Source organism: Pungitius pungitius, chromosome 7, assembly GCF_949316345.1.
Source record: "Pungitius pungitius chromosome 7, fPunPun2.1, whole genome shotgun sequence".
Lineage (NCBI taxonomy): Eukaryota > Metazoa > Chordata > Actinopteri > Perciformes > Gasterosteidae > Pungitius > Pungitius pungitius.
The window spans coordinates 19595249-19620677 of NC_084906.1; the positions used below are offsets into that span (position 1 = coordinate 19595249).

Genomic DNA, 25429 nt, shown 5'->3' on the forward strand with positions numbered 1-25429 from the left:
ACACATTTTTTGTCAAGGATATGCATCCAAAGTGAGAAAAGTTGAAATGTTTATGCAATACCGCTTCATCGATATGCAGAGGTCAGCAGGTCAAAGTCTGGATGAGAAAGGTCGACCGGGACAGAGAGCAGGACTGGGTGCAGACTCTCCGTTCACCTCCTGATGCTCAAACACATGTTGTCCTCATGTTCAATTGTTAATGTAAAGATGTCAATCATATCGTCAACACACCACAGGAACGTCCTGTCGTTATGTGTTCTCATTGGTCACGTGACTGTTGTGTGGTCACATGGACTAACAACTGCATTCCCTCGCGCGCCCCCTGCGTAATGACAACAAACCATCCAGCGACCCTCCAGATCAGCTTGACCTCTGCCAGCAACTCAGAGCACCCGAGAGGACGCGCTGAGCTCCGGGCGCTGGGTCCACCCTTCACCCCCCCGCCCCACCCTGGGTCGCCTGCAGAGGGGGCTAAAGCCCTGCTGCAGAGGCAGCCACGGTGTCCGGCACAGGAGAGAAAAAAAGAAAGAAAAGAAAACCCAGACAGCAGCAGCAGCAGCAGCACAGTGAGCAGAAGCAGAAGCAGCAAGTGCGGTGCAGTCGACCTGAGAGGAGCGGGGACGCAGCTCCGCCGCCGGGAGGAAACACCGCTCAGATGACGGGACCGCCGCGGATGACTGCCACACGGTCCTCCGGCTGACGTCGCTTGCCCTGCTCTCGCTCCGTTGCCCGCGGGTGTCTCCCCCCCCCACCCGCTCGATCCTAAGCGGTGTTTTCGCCCGTGTTTGCTTGTTATTTGTTATTTTTTTGCTTTAATATTCCGGGGCGGCTGAATGGAAGCAGCAGCCGAGGGAGCGGTCGGGCTGTCGGAGGCCGGGAACGGGAGCCCGACGTCCGGGGCCGCAGCATCCGATGATGGGGACACGGTCGTCGGAGTCAGCTACGGGATGGACGCCGCAGACATGGGTACCTCGTCACCTCTAAACACAAAACGAAAACCGTCCCTATCAAATGTTGTAATTCGTAACCCCGACGTCAATTTCCAATCGTTTTTACCGAAAGCCCCGACTCATCTCTGCTAGCAAGGCATCGGTCGGCTAACGGTCGGCTACTAGCTAGCTAAGTTAGCCGAGTTAATGTGGGAAGCAGGTAAAGTTTTATTGTAACCAGGTGAATATATATGTTATATACTTATATATATAACTATATATATATACATGTGGGTAGTAGCAGTGCTGTCGTGCCGAGTGAGGGTCACAGCAAACAGTGGCTGGGAAAACGACAGGACAATTTGATGTTGATCCAGTGGCTCGTAGCTGTGCATAATTCCAATTAGTGCGCTTGACTTATAGAAAGAGCCAGGGGCGTAGGTCGGATTTATCTGTCCCCTGGGAGAGGGAGGGGGGGGGGGGGTGTCCTGCCACCTTCTCTCTCCTCCCCAGCTGTGGGCACCTTGAATTATCTCCACCGGTCACCCACAGTGCTGCTGCAGAGAATCACGAATATCATATTATCTATTTAAAAGGCCTCGATTTGTGATTTACAATTTTAAAAAATATCTCTCGAGCGGGGCGGACTGCAGCCACGGTGGCAGTAATGTTTCAATGTTATTTAAAGTGTTTTATCTAAAGGGGACACTCAGACACACATGTGTTCCTCAGCAGATGTTTAGTAGGTCATAACAGGAGACGCACAGGTGTTTCTTTCAACATTAAGGATGTCCCACTAAGTCACGATGAGCATGCAGGACACCGGCCCCCGCGGGGACTGAAGCAGCTAAATGGAATCCAGCCGTCGTATATGTATTTGATTCTTTACACATCAAAAGGCCTCTCGGGGAAAACGGCTCATTAGTAGTTGATCTGTGGTGAAAGACATCCGTCAGGACTTTTATTTCGATATTTATAGGACTCATTTGTCAGTATTTTGCACTTTAAAAAAAGCCACAGCGCGCCAGTTTATTGTTGAACTGTTAGATTACTTACAGTAAATACTACAGGCTTAAAATATTTGATATAGCAACTTAAAGGATTCTTCTTATTGTACCTCAGCCAACGTTGCTGGTTGTGTACATGTGTTGTGGATCTTTCCAGCAGCGACACTTTACGAGCTCTGTGCTTATTCTGGGTTTGTGAAAAGGATCTTTGGAGGTTTGACTGTAAGGTGCCTGTGAGATGTGGCGTTAGATGATATGATGGGGTCTGTTGAGGAGTAAACAATAACCAATGACACTAATGAGGAACTTGAGTCAACTGCAGGTTAGTGGTTCTCATTTTGGAAATCATTTATTTAATTTTCACATGCATTTAAAACACAATCCGAATGTTTAAAGCTAATAGTTTAAAACTGTTTGTGATCATAAGCTGCATCAATAACATGAAGACGCTTGCTCCTTGGTCCTTCATGTTGCATTCACTGGTCATTGTGTTCACTGTACATCACAGTTTGGCTGTTTCATTCGACCCACGGTGTGGAAAGTGCTGACTTGGACACAGTCAAACGGCTGTCGGGGGGGGGGGGGGGGGTCACCCGTCAAGCTCAGCTGTATCAGGGGGATGAAAATGGCCGTCTTGCTGCAGACGCCTTTGGCTGCAAGATGCCTTTTTTTTCTTTTCCTATTCTCTCTAGCGTCATGCTCGCTGCCACGTGTCTCGTGAGCCCGGGGGTTATTTCACACGAGTGCGTGTAACCATCTCAGTCGGCGCACCTCCACATGCAACGGAGAACGCGGATCTGACTGCAGGGAGACTGTTAAACAGATGCATTATTGAGCACGCTGCTACCCAGCTGTTGGCATTCGGCCGTCTGTGTTGCCTCTTGACGGCAAAATGGGAGGTTTTGTGAAAGCCACAGAGGACGAAGCGCAAACGCGCGCGGGTGGTTCTTAACGTGACTTTGGCGAGGGCTGTTTGAATTATGCCCATCGGTGCAGAACTGCTGTGTTTTTCTATTAACGACAGCATCAGGGCTGAAAGACGGACGAGTCGATACCTTGCAACAAGCAAGAAGCAATCATTATTCTGCTCATGTGTTTCCTGATATGAAGTCTAGAGTTTGGCCATTTGGCCCGTGGCCATCTTGGATTGTGATTGTTGGCATGTAGACTTTTCACACGTTACCATACTTGGAATGGAGAGGAGTGACGTAGGGACGCCTTACACAGATCTGGCGGCAGCAAGCTGTCAATAACAGTAAGCCCGCCCTAAAGCAAGCTTTTATGTTATATTTTACTCATGAAGGGAACCATGATTTGTGCTGTATGGAAGAAGACTTGAAACTAGGGACTGAGACCATAAAGTTATGTTTACAATATTCACTGAGGGAATAAATCAAGGGAGAAGTAGTCATCTTCTCATAGACTTCTTTACAATTAAAGTTCAACCAGAGGAGTCAACCTAACTTAATGTTTGTGCATCAGACTGCAACATCTACTCGTGACAGGGAAAAGGTAAAACGCTAAGCTTGATTCTCATTGACTGTCCTCTTAACAACCCGAGAGCTCGGCTAACATCAGATCTCGACTTGTTAGAGCTGTAAGCTGCTCAAAATGTGTGAGGACAAGCCGAGTGTGGGCTGTGTCACAGCTGGCTGTAAAATACCCGTCTGAACAGGTCGTCCCCTTCAGAGCTCCTGCACGGCCCACATCCTCCATAAATCTGCATTAAAGGTCAGTCAGTGTAGTAGTGCTCGATCGGTGCATCAAACCACCACCAGCGAGGGTCAGAAGGAAGATTTGCAAATAAATCAGTTTCATGGAAATATTTCGTCTGCATTTTCCATGACAATTGGTCACTTGGTCAAACTAGAACCAAATTTGGCATGAATAATGCTTAAGTACTACATTGGCAAGAAGCATCTGGATGGCCCAATCACAAACAAGGTATATTACGCCATTTGCTGGCTACCATCTTGGAAAATGGCGGCCATACTGTTTTTCCATCGTGGATAACAGGCTTTTTTTTGAAGATTGAAGGTCTGGAAGAGAATTTATAGCAAATGTGATGCATGTGGCACAAAGTCAAAGACGGTTTCACTAATCTAGGAAGAAGAAGAAAACCTACAAAATATAATGGTCAGGTTATTTCTCGTGCAGCGTTACCTCTCACTTTCCACCATAGCTCTCCTCTCCTGCCTCCTCATCCCTTAGTGATTTGGCTCATTTGTCACCATCCAACCCCCCCACCCTCCAGGTTCTTCTCTGCCCTCCGCCCCAAGCGAGGCCTGTCAGAGCAGCTGACGGAGGCACAAAGGGTGGTCGCCTTCTCTGGACTCCGCCATCTACTTACTTGCTTCCTCCTTATTCGCTCTTCAAGCTCCCCCCTCCCCCCTCCCCCCTGTGGCTGTGCGTGCCAGTATCAGTCTGTATCCCGGTGGGCAACGGACGGGCCTCGCATATGGCTCCGACCGGGTTATTTAATGTCATTGTGTTTACGTAGGCGATGACGCGGTTCACTCCCGTCTGACGTGGTTCTGTATGCGAGGGATGGGGAGGGGGGGTGTGTGTGAACCACGGTAGCTATTTTAAACAGGTTACCACAGTGTGTTTGTGCTACTGGGGGAGGCTCGGTTCTACAGGCCTGCTGTTTTTGATTAGGAGGGGGCTGGTTTTGTTTCACAAAGCCTCGTCTCAAACACCCGCACGGAGAAGGAAACGCTGCCCTTTTTGGGGCCTTCAGCATTCTGGTGCCGACGACATTGAGCAAAATAAAAGTCAAAAAGATGAGCTTCTTCTTCCCCTGAATTCAGGAATTCACTAATGGGTCATGCTCATTGCACTCCATTGGTGGGTCTCCTCATCGAAAGAGCCTCCTGGGTTCGGAACCGGATCCGACCGGCTGGGGCTTCTCCATGTTTGTCGATACGTTGGTTTCCTCCACGGAGCTCCTAAAACATTGGTGCTCGGTGAAGTGGGAACTCAAAATGGCCCCGTGGTTACGGCCATGTAGTAAACCTGCACAGCGGGTCCCCTGCTTGGAAGCTGAGTTAAGTCCCTGGATAAGCTTTTTAGAAAATGTATTTATTGAACGACAACAAGTTTAGATTTTTTTTTTTTTAAACGGACTGTTTGACGTTGAGCTTCTTTGTTGGATTCACTGCTCCGGTTGGTCGGATTTGTCTCTGTGTGAGACTCGCCGACACACTCTGTACCTACTGCGGTGACGTGCGTTTGATTCATCAAGCGGCCATGCTGATGTGGAAGCAGAGCTCGCCTCTGGGGCACAGCTCAATCCGATGCCTGCTCCCCTCCGGGCAAAGAAGGAAGGATGGAGCAAATGAGTGAGGGGGAGATAAAGCAAAATTAGCTAAATTAAATGTTGCCTCAATGACTTCCAGGCTGCGATGTCATAGTTACGTGGTTGTGTTGCGGCCACGTCGGCGCTTTCTTGCTCCACGTGTGTGCGTTACGTTTGCTTTCCTACGTGAGATGTAAGGATGGAAAGAAACATCTGTAGTTTCTGTAAGTCGTGGCGGTGAATGCCGACTAACCGACATTGACAGCGTTGCCGGGTCATCTGCACACGGCTCAGGTGTCCCGAATGCGACGTGGCCCATTTAAACTGAATATATGTAAAAGAATTACAGCTCACCGTGGCCCTTCAGCTCAGCATTGCCTGCACTGTGACTTTCACTCTGGAGGTCGAGGGGTCAAACTAAATCTGCAGGTGTGTGTGTGTGTGTGTGTGCACGCACATTGTTCTGCACAGGTTTGAGGAGCAGTTATCCAACACTGTTCTGCAGCTCTCCCTCTGCAGTTCGAGCCGATTCAACTCCACTGAGTCACCGAGACGGCGGCAGAAGGGAGTCAGGGATCATCAGTCTGTTTATTTGAATGATCCACTCGCATGACTCCCTGTGCCCTCTCCTCCTCTCCCCTCCTCTCCCCTCCTCTCCCCTCCTCTCCTTTCTCGTTCATCTCCGCTCCGTAAAAGGACCTTTTTCTCCCCGCTGTGCTTCGACTGCATTTTTTCGGGATCGGCGAGGATCACCGAGCTCCGTTCGGATGTGGAAGCCCAGTAATGAAAAAAAACATAATGAAATTGCGTAAGAGTTTTGAGCACATGTGTGTCAATTTGCTGGGAGGGCTGAGCTGCTTTTAGCTCCGCCCCAGAGAGCTCGACTCCGCCGCGAGGGGGTTTGGGACCATCGTGACGCGCCAATCCCGAAAGGTTTTGACACGACGGCCCCACCGGCCTGGAGTGTGTCCTCAATATCACTGCAACCCTTCGCCTGGCGCGGTTATTCCCATCGACTCGGACGCCGCGCTGAGTCACGCGCGTTCAAACACACAAGCAGGCGTCTAGTCGCGTTGACCTCCTGAGGCGCGCGTCTCTGCACTGGGATGTTTGTGAAAAGGAACAGGTAGTTCTGTCTGGACCCGGCCGAGCTTTTTTCCTTTTTTTTTTCCTTTTTTTATTTCCATTTCAAAAGCTGGAGAGGAGCTTTCAGGCCTCTCCAAGGTAGAGAAATGACACTTTCATGCCCACCTGTTCCATTAGTCCGATCAGAGGTGTGAAATGAAGAGGCACCCGGTGCAGATGGAGGGCTGCAGTTATTCGCTGCGGTCGTTGGCAGCTTGAACAGAAGATCGATCAGGACCGCCAAGGTTTCAGTGATGTTTGCATTTTTTAATCTGCTTGAGATTCAGAGCATTAATTTAGCAGGAAAAAACTATTTTCATTATAAAGATATAGTGTATCATGTGACATGCGAGCGGGCAACCACCGGCTGGCTCGGCCCCGTCGGCTCATAATGCCGACCCGACCGCCGGCGCGCTCAATAATTAAACGCTGTTAGCGGTCTGCTAATCCGTCGCTGAGAGCCGTGGAGAAATTGATTCGCTCTGGAGTATTGGTCGCCCCCCTCCCTCGCCTCATGCTTTTAAAGCAAAGCAGAGACACCAGACAACCAGACAGATGGTCTCTTGACGTCCACCTGTACTGATCCTTATCCTGGTAATCCAGACAGCCAGTCCAGTAGCCTGGAGAGAATGGGATTGGGATTAGCGTTAGCGGGGTAACAGTGACCATGAATCAGATGGATTTGCATGTGTGCAAAAGAATCCAGCTCTGAAACGCTGTGAACCCAAAAGACGGATGGATGGATGGTTACATGGATGGATGGTTAGATGGATGGATGGTTACATGGGTGGATGGTTAGATGGATGGATGGTTACATGGGTGGATGGTTAGATGGATGGATGGTTTCATGGATGGATGGTTAGATGGATGGATGGTTTCATGGATGGATGGTTAGATGGATGGATGGTTTCATGGATGGATGGTTAGATGGATGGATGGTTTCATGGATGGATGGTTAGATGGATGGATGGTTACATGGGTGGATGGTTAGATGGATGGATGGTTTCATGGATGGATGGTTAGATGGATGGATGGTTTCATGGATGGATGGTTAGATGGATGGATGGTTTCATGGATGGATGGTTAGATGGATGGATGGTTTCATGGGTGGATGGATGTCACTCTACCAGTTTATCTTCTTCACTGGTGCTTGATCTGGTTGTATCTAATTTAAAGGAAACAGTGCTGCTGTTTGTCAACTTGAATAAAAAGGCAGGCAAGTGTTTTTGTCCTATTTTGTTATGATCTGATATTAAAAACAAATCTTTTTTTATTTAAGAAGCTGTTAAATTTATTTATTGATTTATGGTCTAATAATATAAAGTCGTACAAAGATCAACTATTAAACGCTATTACAGCTTTAATAATCAGTTGCGTAATTATTAATTAGTCCTTCAAGACAAGATCTTTTTGGATAATCGAGTCGTTTTTTTCATTTCATAGATTAGATCTGTTAATTTATCTTCATATACTTTTTCAAGAAACCGAATCATCAGAGGGATCCACTAATAAAATAATAACACATGACTGTGTAATGTTTAGTAAAGACTCCCTTTTGTTAGTGAAGGACTCGTCGGCGCTTCCCTGGAGCGCCGTGCGTCGCTCGCCATCGTAGCTCTTGGTGTTTACTAAGAATAAGCTGCAACGATATGATTGGGCCAAAGGGACGTTAATTGCCAGGAACACTTAAAGCCTCTTTGCCGAGCTTAGCGTCATTGACTCCTTAATTATGAGCGCGCACTGATCCAGGAGCACCGCTGACTTACGAGACATTGTGTTCATACACTTAGATGGTCACACGGATGCGGAGTGTTTGCGCGTCAATTAGAGAACTATTGGACATATTGGACTATGGCTATTGGAGTCTCCTGTCATTGGGCAGCTAACGCGCTAACTTCAAGGTCCTGGCTACGGAGACACTCTCCTGCAGGCGGGTTTGTGGTTCTGGTATCAGGTATCAGTAAACAGTAAAGTGAGTCCGGAGCAGAGAAGTTCCATCTATAAAGGCCTGTGATTAATAATTCTGATGGCTAAGAAGCTGTTGATATGTTTATGTAAACAACGTGCGTACAACACAACGAGCAACATCAAGGTCATCGGAAAGAATCAAGGTCACGTCCATGTTTTGCAGCATGAGGGTCACGAGCAGACGATGTAGTTCATAGAGCTCTGGGCTTCTGGTTGGAAACGCACACTCACTCACTGCACACACACACACACACACACACCAAGCGCAGACTTTACAGGTACAGGGAGGCAGAAAGGAAAATACGTGGTTGCATTATGATGAAATGACAAACACACACACATGCACACACACAAACACACACACACACACACACACAGAGGGAACAGACATTTGGAAATGATGGAAGAGATGTGAAGGGAACCCACTTAGCCAGCCAGTCACGTGCCTACACACACACACACACACACATAATGGGAATGGACCAAGCAGAAGAGGCCCCTCTTTAACTATCAGCATTCCGGCACCAGAAGGTTTCTTCCCTTCAAATGCGATTCCCTGGATGTTGCCGCTCGGCTCGCTCGGGTTGCCTCATGCTAATGTGTGCATGTGTGGTGTGACGTAGGCAGGCGGATGGAGACATGCGGCGGGGGTGGGGGGCGATTCCGTGGCTCGGTCACGCGGGTCGTCCCTCGAGAGGCCGGCGGGCGGGCGGAGAGCCCAGAGGCCCGAAGTGGAGCTGTGAGGATGGCGCGTGGGCCGGCTGGTGGAGGGAGGCTCAGACACGTTGATGAGTGGACGGACCACGCGCGCAAAACGGGAAGAACACAATTCTGTCATGCAACATCGCTGATTCATTACTATTCTGCGCCTGCAGAAGATCTCCTGCTGGTGCAGTCGGCCGTCAGCAGCAGCACACAATCCCTTTGGACCGGAACGAAGCCATTGTTGATGTTGTCTCTGACACCTGTGCTTACCACAGCAAAATCGAAATGTCTGCCTCTGGGGGGGGGAAAAAAAGGGCTGTTTGTGTACTTTGTGTACTGCGTGTGCAGAAGTGACACAACTACATCCATCCGACCAAAACACGTTAGTAATGCGACGTCTGCATTTAGCGTTATTTCATCTCATTGCTGATATTCGTATCCTCATTTCCTTCCAAACAGTCACACTGTCTCTCTCCATTCCACCATCTGGGGGAGTGAGTGCGATATTGGGTATGAAGATAACACACTGGGAATGAATCGGCCTCAGGTTCTCCTCCTCCTGCTCCGCCTCTCTTTCTGTGGCTCATTTATTTCTTCTCCCTCTCTCCTGCCCTCCTGAGCCTCGTCTCCCATTATTACGCTGGAGTGTTATACATCCATAATTACGCTTCTATTTCTGGCCTTCCTGCCTAAGACACAGTTCTCTTCTGCCAACATCCTGTTATTAGACTGCACAACGTGATGTGAGACTTCGGTAACTTTTCAGATCCATTAGGTTTTGTAGGGTTGGGTGTTTTTGTTTAGTCCAGGTTTATGTTAATAGGAAAAGGAACAATAAAGCAGGGTGTGCTTTAGGGCGGGGCACCCTTGTGATTGACAGGCCGTTTCCGCTTCTTTGCCGTTCCTCTCCTTCGGAAAGGCCGCTAACTAAATGTTGGACTGCTCTGTCCAAGCTTTTGTATTTGTCTTCATCACAGAGAGCGCCGGCGATGCCGAGTGACTAACAGACATCTCTCTCTCTCTCTCTTTCTCTCTCTCTCTCTCAGACGCCGCAGCGAGGAAAGCCTTCATCACAGAGGTGAGCTCCCTCTGATCATCTGCTCCGTAGCGCTTCTCTTTTTAAGTGATGATCCAAGCTGTTCATATTTGGGTCATTAAATAATCCGTGTCCTGTATTTTCCTCTGTTAATGCATGAAGACGCACAACAGAAACACCGCTTAAGTATTCTTTGTATTTGTACCAGACAATCGATCTTAATCTGCCTGATTAAGTAAATCCCATCCATGTGGTGCTTCAGCCTTTGTACGTAAAAGCAAACATTGGACTCATTGTTGTTTGATTTGAGTCTGAAGTGCAAATAATTGCATTAAATGTTTTATGAGTTTTATAAATCAGATTTAGTTCCAAAGTATGCACCGTTTGATTTACACAGAGACGCAGTCACAAAGTCAGCATTCTGCACTGATAGAGTGTAACAAATGGCTCTCGTGCATCGCTGAGCGGGTCCAAATAACCCAGTTCCCTCTCTGTCCCTGTTTCTCTAGATGCCCTCGTCCTCAGGACAGCCCGGTCAGGGGAAGAAGATTGGCCACAGAGGGGTGGATGCATCGGGGGAAACTACATACAAGAAGGTACCGCGACGTCCGGTTCTTCCCGTGTGAATACTCCGTGATGGGTTTTCTTCTCTGAAACTCACCGCTCTCCACAGACCACGTCCTCAGCCTTGAAAGGTGCCATCCAGCTGGGCATCGGTTACACGGTGGGGAACCTGAGCTCCAAGCCGGAGAGGGACGTGTTGATGCAGGACTTCTACGTGGTGGAGAGCATCTTCTTCCCCAGGTCTGCAAAAATCCCTCGTCCGGATACAGCTGGTTCCTATCAGCCGTGATGTGATGTTTACCTGCTGATGTGCTGTCTTTCCGCACTTTAGTGAAGGCAGCAACCTCACTCCGGCCCACCACTTCCCCGACTTCCGCTTTAAAACCTACGCTCCCGTGGCCTTCCGCTACTTCAGAGAACTCTTCGGCATCAGGCCGGATGACTACCTGGTAAGAATCTGAAGTGTGCGCGAAGTGTGACTTCGTGGAAATGTGGCGGGGCGCCGCGTTTGAGGGAAATTGGATGTCAGGCGCCTGTGAAACATTAGCAGACAGTCTGCAGAGGCAGCTTCAGAAATGATGCTGACGGGACGCTTTCAAGCCGCCGAGGGAGCGCGCTAATTAGCCCGAGCTAACCGCGGGAGCAGTGTGATGTCAGCATGTCGTCAGGAGTCCGATGTCTCAAATATAAAAGAAACTAAACGTAGCTTCTAATGTTTGCACGCCATGTTCTTCTTTCTCACTCTCCCCCCCCGCCCCCCCCCGCCCGCCATCGACTTACCTCCACCGGTTCTGCATGTTTTTTACATGAGTCAGCTTGTGTGTGTCTGACCTAGAGCCGAAGATAAGCACAGCGTAAATGCGTCTCAACGTGCTGTTGACTGTGAGAACGAAGGATGAGGTTTAATGTGATGAAGCCTCTTCGGGGACTGTAGCTCAGCCAGGTATAAAAAAAGTATCTTAAATATCCCTAACTAGGAGTTTTAGATTGTAAAACAGGCCGTATGCAGGCCGGTTATCTCATATCATCTTCGATAATGGTGTAAATTGGCCCATTCCAAATGGATCTCTGCGTCTTTTCCATGACGTTTTGGTTAATAACCAGAATATCAGCGTCTGTAAACGTGATGTGGTCAAAGAAAGCCGGCTAATCCACAACATGAGCTCATTTCTTCTTAACCTGCCGGCGTGTTTAACGACCCTCGCTTATGTCTCCCTCCTGTGTGTGTGTTCCTTTCCGTGTGCACCTGCAGTACTCCCTCTGCAACGAGCCTCTGATCGAGCTCTCCAACCCCGGAGCCAGCGGCTCCGTCTTCTATCTCACGAGGGACGACGAGTTCATCGTCAAGACGGTGATGCACAAGGAGGCCGAATTCTTACAGAAACTGCTGCCCGGGTACTACATGGTAGGCGCAATGTGTGTGTGTGTGTGTGTGTGTGTGTTTGTGAAGAACAAGTACACATCAGAGTGTCGATGAGAGTTCCCATATGTTCGTTGTATGTACGATTTTTTCACTTTGGGGCGGTCCTGTGAAATCGGTTCTTGCCTCCTTCACACACTCATTTCAACCCGGCGGAGCGTGACCTGCACCGCCAGCACCCGCCCGCCTCCATGTACGTCCATGCGGCCGCTCCGGGTTTACGCCCCCCCCCCCCCCCCCCCCCGTCCTCGCGCATACACACTCATGCGCAGACAGCCGTGGCAGAAAGACCCCTGCTGGAGTTTTGTTTAATCATTCACAGGCTCAGCTCAGTTTCCCGTGACGGCTTTTCCGTCGTTTCCCAAACGCTTGGAAGTATTTTCCGATGAAATCGGAGAGAGAGAGAGATTCGGGCTCGTGTGCGCCGGCCGCAGCAGGTGGACCGAGGAGAAGAGAGGGGAAGCGCCACAGATGGAATCCAAGCCCACGCCAAGATAAGCAGAGGAGAAACCGCACAGAATGTTCACAGAAGCATCAACGTAGTACCAAATGAATATAATAATGTTTCATACTTCTCATGAATATAATCCCATAACTGTCATTCCCATATATTTTGTATAAACCCTTTAAGGCTTTATTTTGAAATGTGGATCACAATTATTCTTCCATTTTTTCGACTTGAGCTCAATCTGTGCGGAGGTGAAGGAATTTACCCTGAAGGGAAATCTCAGTTTATTTGTAATTAAAATCCTTGGAAATATTATAAATATTATAAGAGAGGCGACAGCATGCAAAAAAGTTCATGTTCCACATGTCCTCCACAGCTGAGGAGTGTGGCTACGGTGATGTAACCAACTGCCCCCCCCCCCCCCCCCTCCCCCCCCCATCCTTCCCTCATCTCCTCTCCCGCTGTGGTGTCTGATCATCGCTCCCCCCCCCGTTTCCCTCCATGTCTCGCGCCGCCTGTCGCCCTGTTTTTTCCCGGCCTCACGCGTCCGCTCTGCCCCCCCCCCCCCCCCCTCCCCGTCCCCCCCGCTCCCTCCCCTCCCTCCCTCCACGCCGACGGAAGGGTCGCGTGTGGCTGAGGGCGGAGGAAGCTCTTTCTCTCCGTCTCTCTCGTGAAGGTCACTCCTCCACACGGCTTCATGCCTTCTTGTTCCTCTTTCCTTCGCCTCCCCCCCGTTTCTCCAATGACGCCGAGTGAAATACTCTAGATACTGTGAACATGTTGATGGATGGGAGGAACACACCATGCAGAGGGAAAGGGATAGTATTTATTTATCCCTTTATAAACTTACCCCTCTATAAACAATATTTTAAATAGTTGATACTTTTTTAATGGTTAATCTGGTTCATCTATTTTACATTTTTGATTTACAAACGATTTGCAAAGGTTTGACAAATTATTTAATTATTATTAACACATGCTTGATGCTTGATAGTATACAAATACAATCATTTGTTAATAAATGATTGTGATAAAAATATCTTATTATCGCCTCTTATCAGCTATGATACAATATATACATTATGAAGAAATCCTCTTATATTAGATAAAGTAATGATAGAATAACATGAATCACAGCATTAATACATTTTAACAAACATCTGTCCATCTATAAATCCATCAGTGACGGATTTGTCATTAACATCAGTTTTGATTAAAAAAAAAAATATCAGAAACCCTCAAATCCAAGACGGCCTCTATTTTCACCTGCACCTTTCTTTGATCTGATCAACATTCTCACTCACAGAACTTTTACGCCAACTATCACACAAGAAACGCATCAAACAGTATTTGAGTGTTTTGGGTGTTTATTTAGCTTATTTAGTTTGTTAGAATAATGAACGGTTTCTCAATGATCGGTGATAACTGTAATCTCTGTTTGACGCCTCCTTTGTTTCACCTCACAGAGATGCTCTGTTCCGTCTCTGTTATGCAACGCGTCCCTGTGGGATCCCATGAATTATCCCTTATTAAATGCATCATATTACCCGGATCCCATCATGAGGATAAATGATGGCGTCGTGTGTTGAATGATCCCGTCTGCATCTGTGCGACAACCAGACACCTCACATGAAAGCAACGACCTTAGTGGCAGCTCTGCGTCCACACAGCAGCACAAACCCTTTAAAGAGCTCTTGCTGCTCTCTCCCTCTCCCCTGCACATCTCCTCAGAACCTGAATCAGAACCCTCGCACCCTGCTGCCCAAGTTCTTCGGCCTCTACTGCGTGCAGTCGGGCGGGAAGAACATCCGCGTGGTGGTGATGAACAACGTCCTCCCCCGCGTGGTCCGCATGCACCTCAAATACGACCTGAAGGGCTCCACCTACAAGAGGAGAGCCTCCAAGAAGGAGAGGGAGAAGGCCCGGCCCACGTTCAAAGACCTGGACTTCATGCAGGACCTGCAGGACGGACTGCTGCTGGACCAGGACACCTACAGCGCGCTGGTCAAGACCCTGCAGAGAGACTGTCTGGTGAGTGGGCCAGAGGGGGGGGGGGGTGATGTATACTAGAGGTGATGTCATAATGCAGCGTGCCGAAGGGGCGGATGGATCAAAAGACAGAGAGGAAAAAAGAAAATGGAGGATGAATGAGATGATGAATTAAGGAGCATCTTGGATGAGAGTGAGGGGAGATATCTCAGAGCTTTGTTACGAGCTCCGGGTCTACGAGGTGTTTCCCTTAAAGAGTGCGTGGGCAGACACACCGACATCGAACAAAAGTTTCCATTTTATGTCCCTGCAGGTGCTGGAGAGCTTCAAGATCATGGACTACAGCCTGCTGCTCGGGGTGCACAACATGGACCAGGCGGAGAGGGACAGGCAGCTGGAGGGCACGCAGGGCGACAGCGACGAGAAGAGGCCCGTGGCCCAGCAGAAGGCCCTGTACTCCACCGCCATGGAGTCCATCCAGGGGGGGGCCGCCTGCGGGGGCTCCATCGACACCGACGACACGTGAGTTCACCATCGACGAGACTTTTAGTCGTGAGAGCGCTTCCTCTTCTCCTCGAGGTCGAAGCGAAGTCCTTTCTTAGAATCTCCATCCTCATTTCGTCAAACTTTTTCTCAAAATGACGTCTCCAAACTCTTCTTATTAAACAATTTCCACTTGTTTTTTTTGTGATTACACTTTATCTGACGCTTGCAGTGCTTTTAGTGCCGACCGTCTCCTTGCTTCCCCTTAAAAGCTTCTTCAAACTCTTCTCATTAAATCGTTTCAGCTGACACTTCAAACCGTTTAAACTCTTCATCTGGCTCTTAAACTGCTTTTAGTGCTTGAATTGAAAAGATTTGTAAAACTTGGAATCTTTTTCCAGAAAATGTAAAAAGTTGACACTGATGGAGCACTTGAGAGTCCAAAAGTCTTCTTATGGTTTATTAAACATTTGTTAAAACCTTCTAACTATGAAATAACAACAGCTTTTCAGAAGAACTTTTGTCACAGTATGACCCACATGATTTTCTCAATTCGACTAAAAACACCTGGGTTCTCTTTACATTTCAGTTTCAGTTATTTCAGTTCCTATTCAACTCTCACAAGTAGCAAATCAAAAGTAACTTCTGGTTAGGATAAGCAGTAGTTATTGTGAAGTTGGGTATCAGATCCTCAGTGAGTAATGGCTTTTGGGTCATTTGGTCACATGGAGCAGGGCCGAAGTCCACAAAGGGAAACTGGAACCGGTCGACAGTGACAAAAAAACTAAATCTGCACCAAAGTCCAAAGAGCGTGTCGAACCAAAGCTGCTGGTTTTTATCCAGCCATCTTGCCGGGACTTATATACACCTTTAAACTTCAGTGAATATTTTCATTTTGAATTGGCTAAATGTTGCTCAGCTAGTAACAAATAATGGAACTTTGTCCCCAGCTTGAATTCTTTAAGTCCATTAAATGAGCAGAATCCAATTAAACAGACGCCGCGACGTACTTTGCTCTCTCATGTCAGGATGGGCGGCATCCCGGCTGTTAACGGGAAAGGGGAGCGGCTTCTTCTCTACATCGGACTCATCGACATCCTGCAGTCCTACAGGTGAGCGGCGCTCTGGTCATGTGATCGCGAGGGACCAGGTCCTGGAGGTTAACCAGATAGGTGCACACGCTGTGTTTCTTCACCCGCACTCGGTACTGCTAGCTCACTAGCTCACTTAGCACCAGGGGGACGTCACCGGGGGCCCTCCGTCTTCGGGTGGTGTAGTTCGGTGGAGAGAAAGTAGTCCGTACGCAAAAACACTTCATGAATCTCATTGCTCTCATGCTGGAGAGAAGGTACTTTCAAAAAGAAGATGGATGGAGGAACACCATGTATTTGTGATACGGGAGTTGACGGCCCACAGTGGCCATGGAAACGATGCCGTTTGACATTGGGGTGTTAAACTGTGCTTCTTCTTTTTCTTCGTTTTTTTTTCTGCAGGCTGATCAAGAAACTGGAGCACACGTGGAAAGCTCTGGTTCACGATGGGGTGAGTTTTTAATAGCTCCTTACGTAGAGACGTCCCTCCTGAGGCCGAACCCCAAAGCAGACGCACTGTGACCAGCTCAATGCACACGACGCAGGCTCCGATTGTCCGTTCCCTTCCCTTTTTAGCCACAGGCAGAGCTACAGGTTACTCAGATGTGCATTTTTACCCAACACCTGCCTCTGTTGTCTTTTTTAACGTTTTACTTGTTGTTGTTAAATCCCCTTTACGAGCACCCAGACTGTAGAAGGAACAGACTGAGACCTGAATAGATTTCATTGTTGTCATTTCAATATAATTATTAGTGACATATTCATCCGTTACATGAATGACAGCATGTCTCCTGTCACCCCCATGGTGCAGCTCGCCCCTTTCCTCTCCGCCACACAACGAGCCGATGCAAAGCTGACCCCGTCATGACCCCCTCCTCCCTCCGCCCAGCGTCACTCCGCCCCCCCGTGTCTGATTGTGTTCCTGTCCGTCATTTCTCCATTTTATTTTCTGCGTCTGGTGGTTTGACTGAGAGAGAAAAGGAGGAACCGTTAAATCTGCTGTGAGCACTGACGTCTCTCTCCCCCAGGACACCGTATCGGTCCACCGGCCGGGCTTCTACGCCGACAGGTTCTTCAAGTTCATGAGCAGCGTGGTGTTCAAGAAGAGCTCCTGTGAGTTCAACCTTACCTTAAATAGTCATCGCGCTGATGTCAGATTTTTTTTTTTTTTTTTAGGGATGTCAGGTCCAGAAACGAACCGCCCTTATTAGGCGTCATGTGAGCCCGGAAAAAACATCCATTTGACCCCACTGCACCTTTTTTTGAAGAGAGAATTCTTTGTAACAGGGAATGAAGTGAAGCCTTTTCTGTCACCATTTAAATGGTCTGATTACACTGCAGCAAACTCAATCTGGGAAATGTTCCCGCAGCGGTGTTTCCCGCACACACAACGTCGCTACACTGCAGGGCTGTTTGATTCCAATATCAAAGTAAAAAGTACTTTTCATAGAAAAGAGAAAACGGAAAACCAAACTGAGATTAAGGACACATCCGCCAGATGTTTTTTAAAAAATAAAGTCTAATCATTTGCGTTTAACGTCCCTCCCGTCCCTCCCGTCCCTCCCGTCCCTCAGCTCTGAAGTCGTCTCCGTCCAAGAAGGGCCGCGTGTCGTTGTCGGTGCCCAAGTGCTCCGGCCCCGGCGCGGCCTGGTCCGCCAGCCAGCTGCCCTCCGAGAGAGACGAGAACATCTACGACCTGCGGGGGGCGCGCAGCTTCCCCACGCTGGAGGACGAGGGTGGGCCAACATCCCCCCCCCCCCCCAGAACCCCCCAGAACCCCCCAGAACCCCCACACATTGACATAGCGCTGCAGTTCAAGCAATATCACACAACAATAATATTAATGTGTGTGTGTGTGTGTGCGTGTGTGTGTGTGTCTCTTCTCCAGGGCGAGCGGATCTTCTTCCGTGCACCCCTCCGTCGTTTGAAGAGGCCACCACGGCGTCGATCGCCACCACCCTCTCCTCCACCACCTCGCTCTCCATCCCCGAGAGATCCCCGTCCGACACCGCCGAGCACCCCCGCTACAGGTGCTCACGCACGCGCGCGCACGCTTTGAAGCGAGACGTCGACTTCACGCCAGTCATTTACAAAGTCTTGATTAATTGGGCTGAAATCTAAACTTTCATTTGGTATTTTGTGCCTCGTTTCCACATCATACTTTTTGTTTGAATGAAATCCGACTAAACTTCAGTTACGACTCAAACCGACAGTCGCTCACTGTGAGAGTTTTTAGGGGACACGGCGTCACGCTGCATGTCGGCCGCCCTGTGACACGTGTGTCCTCTGTCCCCAGGAGACACACCCAGTCTCTCACCCACGACGGGAGGTGAGTGGGGAGCATGAGTGCTGCTTCTTCTGGTCTGCTTGGACGTGGCCCTGTTTGTTGGTTTTTCCACGTGTGTCATTTCCTGTGTGGCTGTTATGTTTGTTTGGACCCCACCCTGGTCTCCGGGAGGGAGAGTGACCTAAAGCCAGCTGAGGGGTATGAGGAGTGGAAGAACTTTACAGTTCTCAGCTTAACTCCCTTTTACTTTAATTTCATTAATTTACCTTAAAAACACCCATGTGGCTGTGCCTTGTTTGGCTTGTTAACTGTGTTATTCTGTGGTGCTTTAAAGGGTTGTGAAGGATTAGCCCTTTAACGTAACGTGTCCACTAAAAAGGGCCCATAAGGGGAATCAGTCAATAAAGCGGAGTTAAACCGATATCGATGTCTTTTAGAGGGCTCCATTTCTTCTGCCCCACACTGACTGTCCGTCTGTGATCAGGACCCAGGAGGAGCTGCGTGTCCGCGAGGAGGACCAGCAGACCATCCGGGTGGAGGTGGAGTTGAAGAGACACGACAGCGAGCCCACCTTCTCCGTTCCACAGCCTCCACCCGAAACCAGGTAGGCCACCGGCGCCAGGCTGAACAGGTGCTTCCAAGGTCCATCACAGGATGGACTGAGAGATTTGTATTATGGGTCAAATGTAAGCCAGGTTTTGACAATAAGGAAGACTTCAGGCTCTGGTCTCTGTTGTATCGATATTTTTTATTGATTATTTCTTTTTTCCAGTGTATTGAAATGAGAAATATCTGTCCTACCTTCAAACGCATCAACTCTCCGGAAAATGATGTCCATATACACCAGATAACCCATGAGTTTAACCACGGTACACACACACTTGCGCGTCTTTTTACCGTCACCAATGACGACAGGAGTCGGCTCTTACATTCGCTGTGACCTCGATGAGTGCTTCGTGACCTCCGTCTCCGATATGTCACAGTGTCTCGCCTGGGCTCAGCCTGCTGTCAGATGAGCCACCCGTCACCCTCTCTCACACACACACACACACACACACACACGTTCTTAGCATGCTGCAGAGCAACACGGAAAGTAGCTATTTGTTTCTTACACTCTGGTTTTTGTGGTATAAATGCTGCAGGCATCTGCTCTGTGAGGTTGTGAGAAAGTGCACACATGTGTGTACGAGCAGTGGGTGTTCTTTTGTGGGGGGGACCAGTGGAAGTAGGGTAGTGGGGCAAGAAGTCTTGAGGCCTGCGGGGGGGACGTGATGAATATTGTAACCTGGTTTCTAATTAACGTTCACTGGTTTTTGTCACTTTAGCTCTTATTAAAAATTGTAAAATCAGCTTGTGAGAAAGAAAAAGAGCAGATGCCCAAGAAGGATGGGGTGAGGTCAGTGAGGATCAAGTGAATAATGGGGTCTGATGCTGAGAAGGCGGTGGCTAGACAGATGGCCCGGGGGGGGGGGTCTTGAAGCCATCAGGAAGGGAGGCGGGGAGGGGGAGAATTAACTATTAATTATCTAAACTCACCTGCAGCCGAAGAACCGGTTGGATTGATGTGAGGAGAGGAAGGGTGACGTGTGAATAAAGACCAGAGGAGGGGGGAAAAGACGTCATCTACCCCCCCCCACACACACACACACCGCATAATCCGCATAATGTGTCTATTGGCATCCTCGGTCAACTGCTGGGCTTCTCCTCTGGCGGAGCTTAGCTGGAACACAGGAGCTGAGGAAGCCTTTCTAATGGTCGATGATCCGGGAACATCAAAGGATCGTAGCATCACACCGCCGGCCGATCTTTGAGCCTAAGCAGCTAAATCTCACACACACACACTCCGTGTTCCTCTGCCCTGCTGCAGGAAAGTGGCTTATGGCAAATGACCCAATTAATGGCTCTCGGAATTGGCTACTGCTTGTGAGTGTGTGAAAGAACGATGTCACTGTTTTGACACAAGGTGCAGCATACAAACCTGAAGGCACAAGTCAGTTACCATGGTAACATGTTACTAACACTGTTTTCCCTGCACGAACGGACACGGTAACTGTCTCATCCCCCCCCAGTGAAGTTCAGGAAGGAGCCGGAGCAGAGGAGGCCGCCGCTGCAGCAACCCCCTCGGGCTCTTCGTCTGCGCCCGAAGCAGCCCCCCCCTCCTCCTCCTCCTCCTCTTCCCCCGGGGGGGCCGGCGAAGCCCCGTGCAGTCCCAAGGTGGGGGCCGCGGGGGAAGCGGACAGGGTCAGCCAGGTGTCCGGCTCGGGCTGCACCAGCCAGGCTTCAGTGGACGACGAGGACGACGTGCCAATCACAGACATCTACTTTGTGAGTGAAACTTTTAAGTCTTTTCAAAAGACCCAAAATCCTGACGATCCGGGAGCAGGTTTTTACATGTGGTGACGTCCAGAGATGAGCTGTTTGATCTCCTGCAGAGGCGCTGACAGCAGGACCCCAGAGAGGGAGGGACGGCTCGGGCTGGTACGGGACTGAGAGTGTGTGCGCTGACTGCTTGCAGTGTGGCACGTTCACTTAAAGGAATAGTTCAACATTTCGGGGAGTAGGCGTATTCAGGGGAGAAGTGAACCCCTCACAGATAAAACGTGGCCTGGGACCCGGGCTAGCCGATTCCCCCTGTTTCCAGTCTTCATGCTAAGCTAAGCTAACTGCCCCGCAGGCTCTAGCCACATATTCAGCCATCCAACCCACAGCGTCACAGCGGATAAGCGTATTTCCCCAAATGTGTAACTATCTATTTGGACAGTGTGTTGCAGTGTGTTGCAGTGTGTTGCAGTGTGCGGGTGCCTACGCAGTGACAGCCGCATGTCAATGTCACTCTGGACTTCCTGTCTAGCAGAGCGGTGCAGGAATGAGTCCTAAAACCCGGAAATGAGTTACTTCCTGTTTCCTCGTCCAAAAGGCCATTGTTGTTGTTGTTTTTTTGTTGTCTTTTAGGTTTCCACGTGATAGAATATAGTCCGTACGTTTTTACTGCTGTCACTCTTCACAAAACAAGTTGCGTTCCTTTGTGGCGACCGTCTCGCTGACCGTAAGGTGAAGTGATCAAGTATGTCCTTTTGAACTTGATTGGATAATAGTGGGATGGACTTAACTGTTTCGGGGCGGGACGACCACGACCTTAAAGGCTCATATCAGGCGAGGTCGCATCATCTTCACGTCCTCTCCATCGTATCGACATCCCGATTCTCATGTCCCGCTGGAGTTGGAGTAGGTTCAACCCTTTGTGGCTCCTCTCTAAACACTATTCTTACATAATTGCTGCTGGTGCGTCTATTAAGATTTTAAGAGAGATTAAAAAAAATAAAATTGCACCGCTGCTGCAAACATATGTAGAATGAGTACATGTAGTGGCTCGCTAGCTTCATTTTCTTTTCTTTTTTTAGAGAGAGAAAAATTGAAAGAAATCAGATTTAAGTCATTGTGTCGTCCAATGACACCGGGACGCAGGTGTGTGCGTGTGGTTGTGTGTTAGTGTGTTGTCACGCAGAGTGACTCGCGAGTAAGTTATTCATCCGCCATCACTTCTGTTCTCCTTCACCTCCGTTTTCTCTCTACTCATCTTCACCCCCCCCCCCCCCCCCCACCTCCTAAATCCTTGTCACCTTCCCACGCCTCCATCCACACTCCTCAAGTCCTTCTTCCCCACTTCTCGCTCTTTCTCTGCCTCGTCGTCGTTGTTGTTGTTGTTGTTGTTGTGATTGTTCCAGTGAGTCTTCATGGCTCCGTCACCTCTGACTCATCCCGCGTGTCTCCGCACACATGAGCCATCTTTTCCATTTTCACCTCAGCGGGCATTTGTTTGTTTTTTTACACCTCTCACTCTCCACATTACTTTTCTTGTTCTCCTCTTTGCTACGCCTCCCCCCCCCCCCCACACACTCTCCCCCTCGCCTCATGCCGCCGTCGTCAGTTTCCTGATGGGAGGACCTGGGTGGTCTCTCCTTTCCGACTGAGGAGGAAATGCCAGTCCGGTTGGCCAGTAAGTGAGCTCCGTGGTGCACGTCTCCTAGGTGCTCCCTGTTAGACTAGAATAGTCCCCGAGTACAACGCCGTGGGTTTGATGCAACCACAGAGAAACGAACACCTGCTCTCCACAGGGGAGGCAGGTCAACCAAAGGCATCTGATTGGACCGTCTGCACAGCCTCCCTAAGCCCCCAACTGCACCTCTATGGATAGCGTGTTAGCTCCAACGCGCTACGCCCTGGGTGTGTCTGTGTGTGTATGTCTGTGTGTGCGTGTGTGTGTGAGACATCAAGCCTCGCCAACATACCTCGCTGCACCTGCTTCCACTCTCTTAAAGGGCCGGTACACACTCCGTGGGGAGTGAGGAAGGAACCTGAGGAAGCTTCTCTACGCTCCGCTGTCTTCTCTGACCGAGGATGCTCTCTGTGTCTGTCCCGGCATCCTGGCTCCCCCCCCTCCTCCCCCCCTCCCCTCCCTCATCCTCTCCTGTTTGGCCGATGCATCGACTCATCCCTCGCTCTGCACACCTTCGCTCTGCTTCCCAGGATCCAGTCCAAACTGTGTGGAGGGTGGGGGGGGGGGGGGGGGGGGCTTTCAACAGCACTTTCTTTGTACCGCTACAACCTGTTATTTTCCTCAATTTGTTCATCTCTGTGTTCCAACTCTGCTAACCGCCCAAAAGGATTAAATGCATCCTTTTACACTGTCTTAACATTTTTACACTTTGTCTCTCAGCAACATTTCCTCCTATATGCATCCCTAATTTTCATTTCCTGTCTTGTCTTTTTCTCCCCACCCCCCCCCTACCGGTCTGTCTCCTGCCTGTCCCTGCTGCTTGTCTCTGTCCCTCTGGCCTGTCCTCTGTCCCTCTGGCCCCCTCTGCTGCGGTGGGTGTGTAAAAACAGCCTCAAGACGACAGCACCTGGGTGTACTCTCCGCTGCACTATGGCTCAGAGTCTAAGGCCCCGCCAGACGGGGATTGGGAGAGAGAGACAGTAAGTGAGAAGCTTCGGACCAAAAGTGGAAAGTACAGGGGGGGGGGGGGGGGTGGGGGGGGGAGAAAAGTTAAGAATCCCCGCTGGTCGACCTTCTGCAGGACGGATCAGGCGATAATTTATTCTCAAGGCCCAGAAAACGTAAAGAGAGTGTGAGTTCGCAGTGCATCCAGTTCACCCCCTCTCCTCCTCCCCCCCCCCCCCATCCATTACTACATCCATTCCTCACCGATGGAGGGGGTGGAAGTGGGTTTTTTCAGGCAGCTTTCCCCACTCTGCGTTCCGATGATCAACCGCCGAGTTATTTAATGCTGCATCTTCACACCAGCCAGCTTCGTGGAGGCTTTCCTGATCGAGGTCAATAAAAACAAATCTATGTATATAAATATGATTCAAACAGTGAAAAGGTCTGATGCTGTTCATGATAAAGATAATGTCAACGATCCAGAAGAATGAAATGTCTTCTCTAACGGCGTTAGTTGATCCAAGATGTTCCACCGAAGGTGTCAAGGAGGGTGTTGTTTGATGTGTGAACATCTGCACCGTCCCTGCTTTTCTGTGGCTCGTGTTTCATCAGCGAGCACCGCGTGAGCGTGGATGCATGGGGGAGGTGGGGGGGGTGTAAGGCAAAGTGAGCTCTGCTGTGTGCGCTCTAGCTAACGCACCGCCTCTCGTCTGTCTCCACCAGTAAACCCCGACCTCCGGCCCGAGAGGAGCCAGCGTCTCAGTGGAGAGGACCGGGCCCCCGGACCTCAGCGCCTGGCGGCAGGACCTCTGCCTGCCACAGGGACTTTAAACACACAGGAACTGGGGGACACTGGGGGAGGGAGGGAAGGGGGGGGGGGGGATATGGGGGAGGGGGGGGTACCAGCGTTACCGGAGAGCAGAGGAATAAGAAGGAAAAAAAAAAAAAACGGTCACGGTGATGAGCGTCACTTGTTTCCATCCCTGCCTTTGGCCCTTGAGAAGATGAAACTTATATCCGTGTAATAATGGCGTGTTTCTGCGTGTGTATGTGTGAGGCGCGGCGCGTGTTTGACCGTTTACTCTCCACGGGCCGGTGACAAGTTAAAACGTTAAAACTCCTCCTTCCTTCTTGGTTCGATGTTGAATGCGCGGAGGCCCAGTGGGCGGGGCATGCCAGCTCACACAAGCACGGGGCTCCAACCGCCCCCCCCCCCCCCCCACACACACACACACACACACACACTGAAACGTGCAAAGGGATCAAACCTATTACTAGTTTTATCAGAATCAGTTTGTCGTTCGGATCGGTAAAAGTCAATTGTAGAAACAAGCAAGATATCCAGAGAGAAAAGTTACTACACGACCAACTTCATTAGGCCGATTTCCCAAATACGTCCCCTGAGGGCGTCCGTGGGAAGATTTCAGTGTGCTGGGGGGGGGAGGGGGGGTCGTAGAACCGGAGTTACATTAATAACCGTCGTCCGGCCAATCGTGTGAATATGTATAGTTTAGTTCTTAGAGGAAAGAGTTAGAAAGAGAGTCAAAAGTGAATATATACAGTTGTTTCATTCTTAATGTTATCATGTATTATTTATATCAATTTATTTTGCAACATTTTTTTTATTTCTGAGCTTTTTCTTCTTTTACTTCTGCAAGCATTTTATTTATTTGTCTGTTTGTATTTCATTAAAATCTTTGTTTTCTGCTACTTTTTCACTCTGAAATGCTTGAATATTTCTTTTTTTCTACTTGCCTCCAAAGAACTCATTTTTTCCTCCTTTTTTTTCTATGAGTCAATCCCAGTCCTCGTTTTTTTTTTTTTTTTTTTTTTTTTTGACTTTCTTGTGTAAAGCCAGTGTTACTGCTCTGTCGTCGGCATGGAAACGGCTCTGACCTTCACAAACAGAAGGCATCGATAGCGACACATTCCGTCCTTACATCGTGACCTTCACGTCATTGTCACGTCTTCCGGTGTGTTTGCCGTCCTCCTCGGGCAGAAGCAGACAAATCATTTGAATCGACACTTCAAACGTTTGTAGATGTTAGAGTCATCCAGTCGCGGTATTCGCAGTCGACGTCGTACCTGCTACGTGTATCTTTGAATGGTCACGCGGTGCGTCGCCGCGGCAACGCAG

The 25429-nt window shown here is 49.4% G+C and overlaps 1 protein-coding gene across 2 annotated transcripts; it reads left to right on the forward strand.

The window, feature by feature from the left end:
• Positions 1-654: 654 nt before the first annotated feature.
• On the forward strand, positions 655-24146 carry pip5k1ca (phosphatidylinositol-4-phosphate 5-kinase, type I, gamma a). 2 transcript variants are annotated; one of them, XM_037470255.2, is made up of 18 exons: positions 655-966; positions 10079-10110; positions 10578-10664; positions 10742-10872; positions 10964-11081; positions 11885-12037; positions 14232-14531; positions 14803-15011; positions 16001-16084; positions 16466-16514; positions 17092-17176; positions 17638-17799; positions 17952-18093; positions 18360-18392; positions 18835-18954; positions 20420-20675; positions 23238-23327; positions 24016-24146. In XM_037470255.2, the coding sequence occupies exons 1-18, from the start codon at positions 834-836 to the stop codon at positions 24016-24018; spliced, it is 2187 nt and encodes a 728-aa protein (XP_037326152.2). In that variant the 5' UTR covers positions 655-833; the 3' UTR covers positions 24019-24146. The 2 variants fall into 2 exon arrangements, with proteins under 2 accessions (XP_037326152.2, XP_037326153.2); XM_037470256.2 differs by lacking the exon at positions 23238-23327.
• Positions 24147-25429: the final 1283 nt, after the last annotated feature.

Excerpts from the sequence above, each read along its gene's own strand:
- pip5k1ca (XM_037470255.2), top strand. The coding sequence starts at position 834 with ATGGAAGCAGCAGCCGAGGGAGCGGTCGGGCTGTCGGAGGCCGGGAAC. Across the intron at positions 14,532-14,802 it reads CCCTGCAGAGAGACTGTCTG|GTGCTGGAGAGCTTCAAGAT; the intron begins GTGAGTGGGCCA and ends ATGTCCCTGCAG. Across the intron at positions 16,085-16,465 it reads GACATCCTGCAGTCCTACAG|GCTGATCAAGAAACTGGAGC; the intron begins GTGAGCGGCGCT and ends TTTTTTCTGCAG.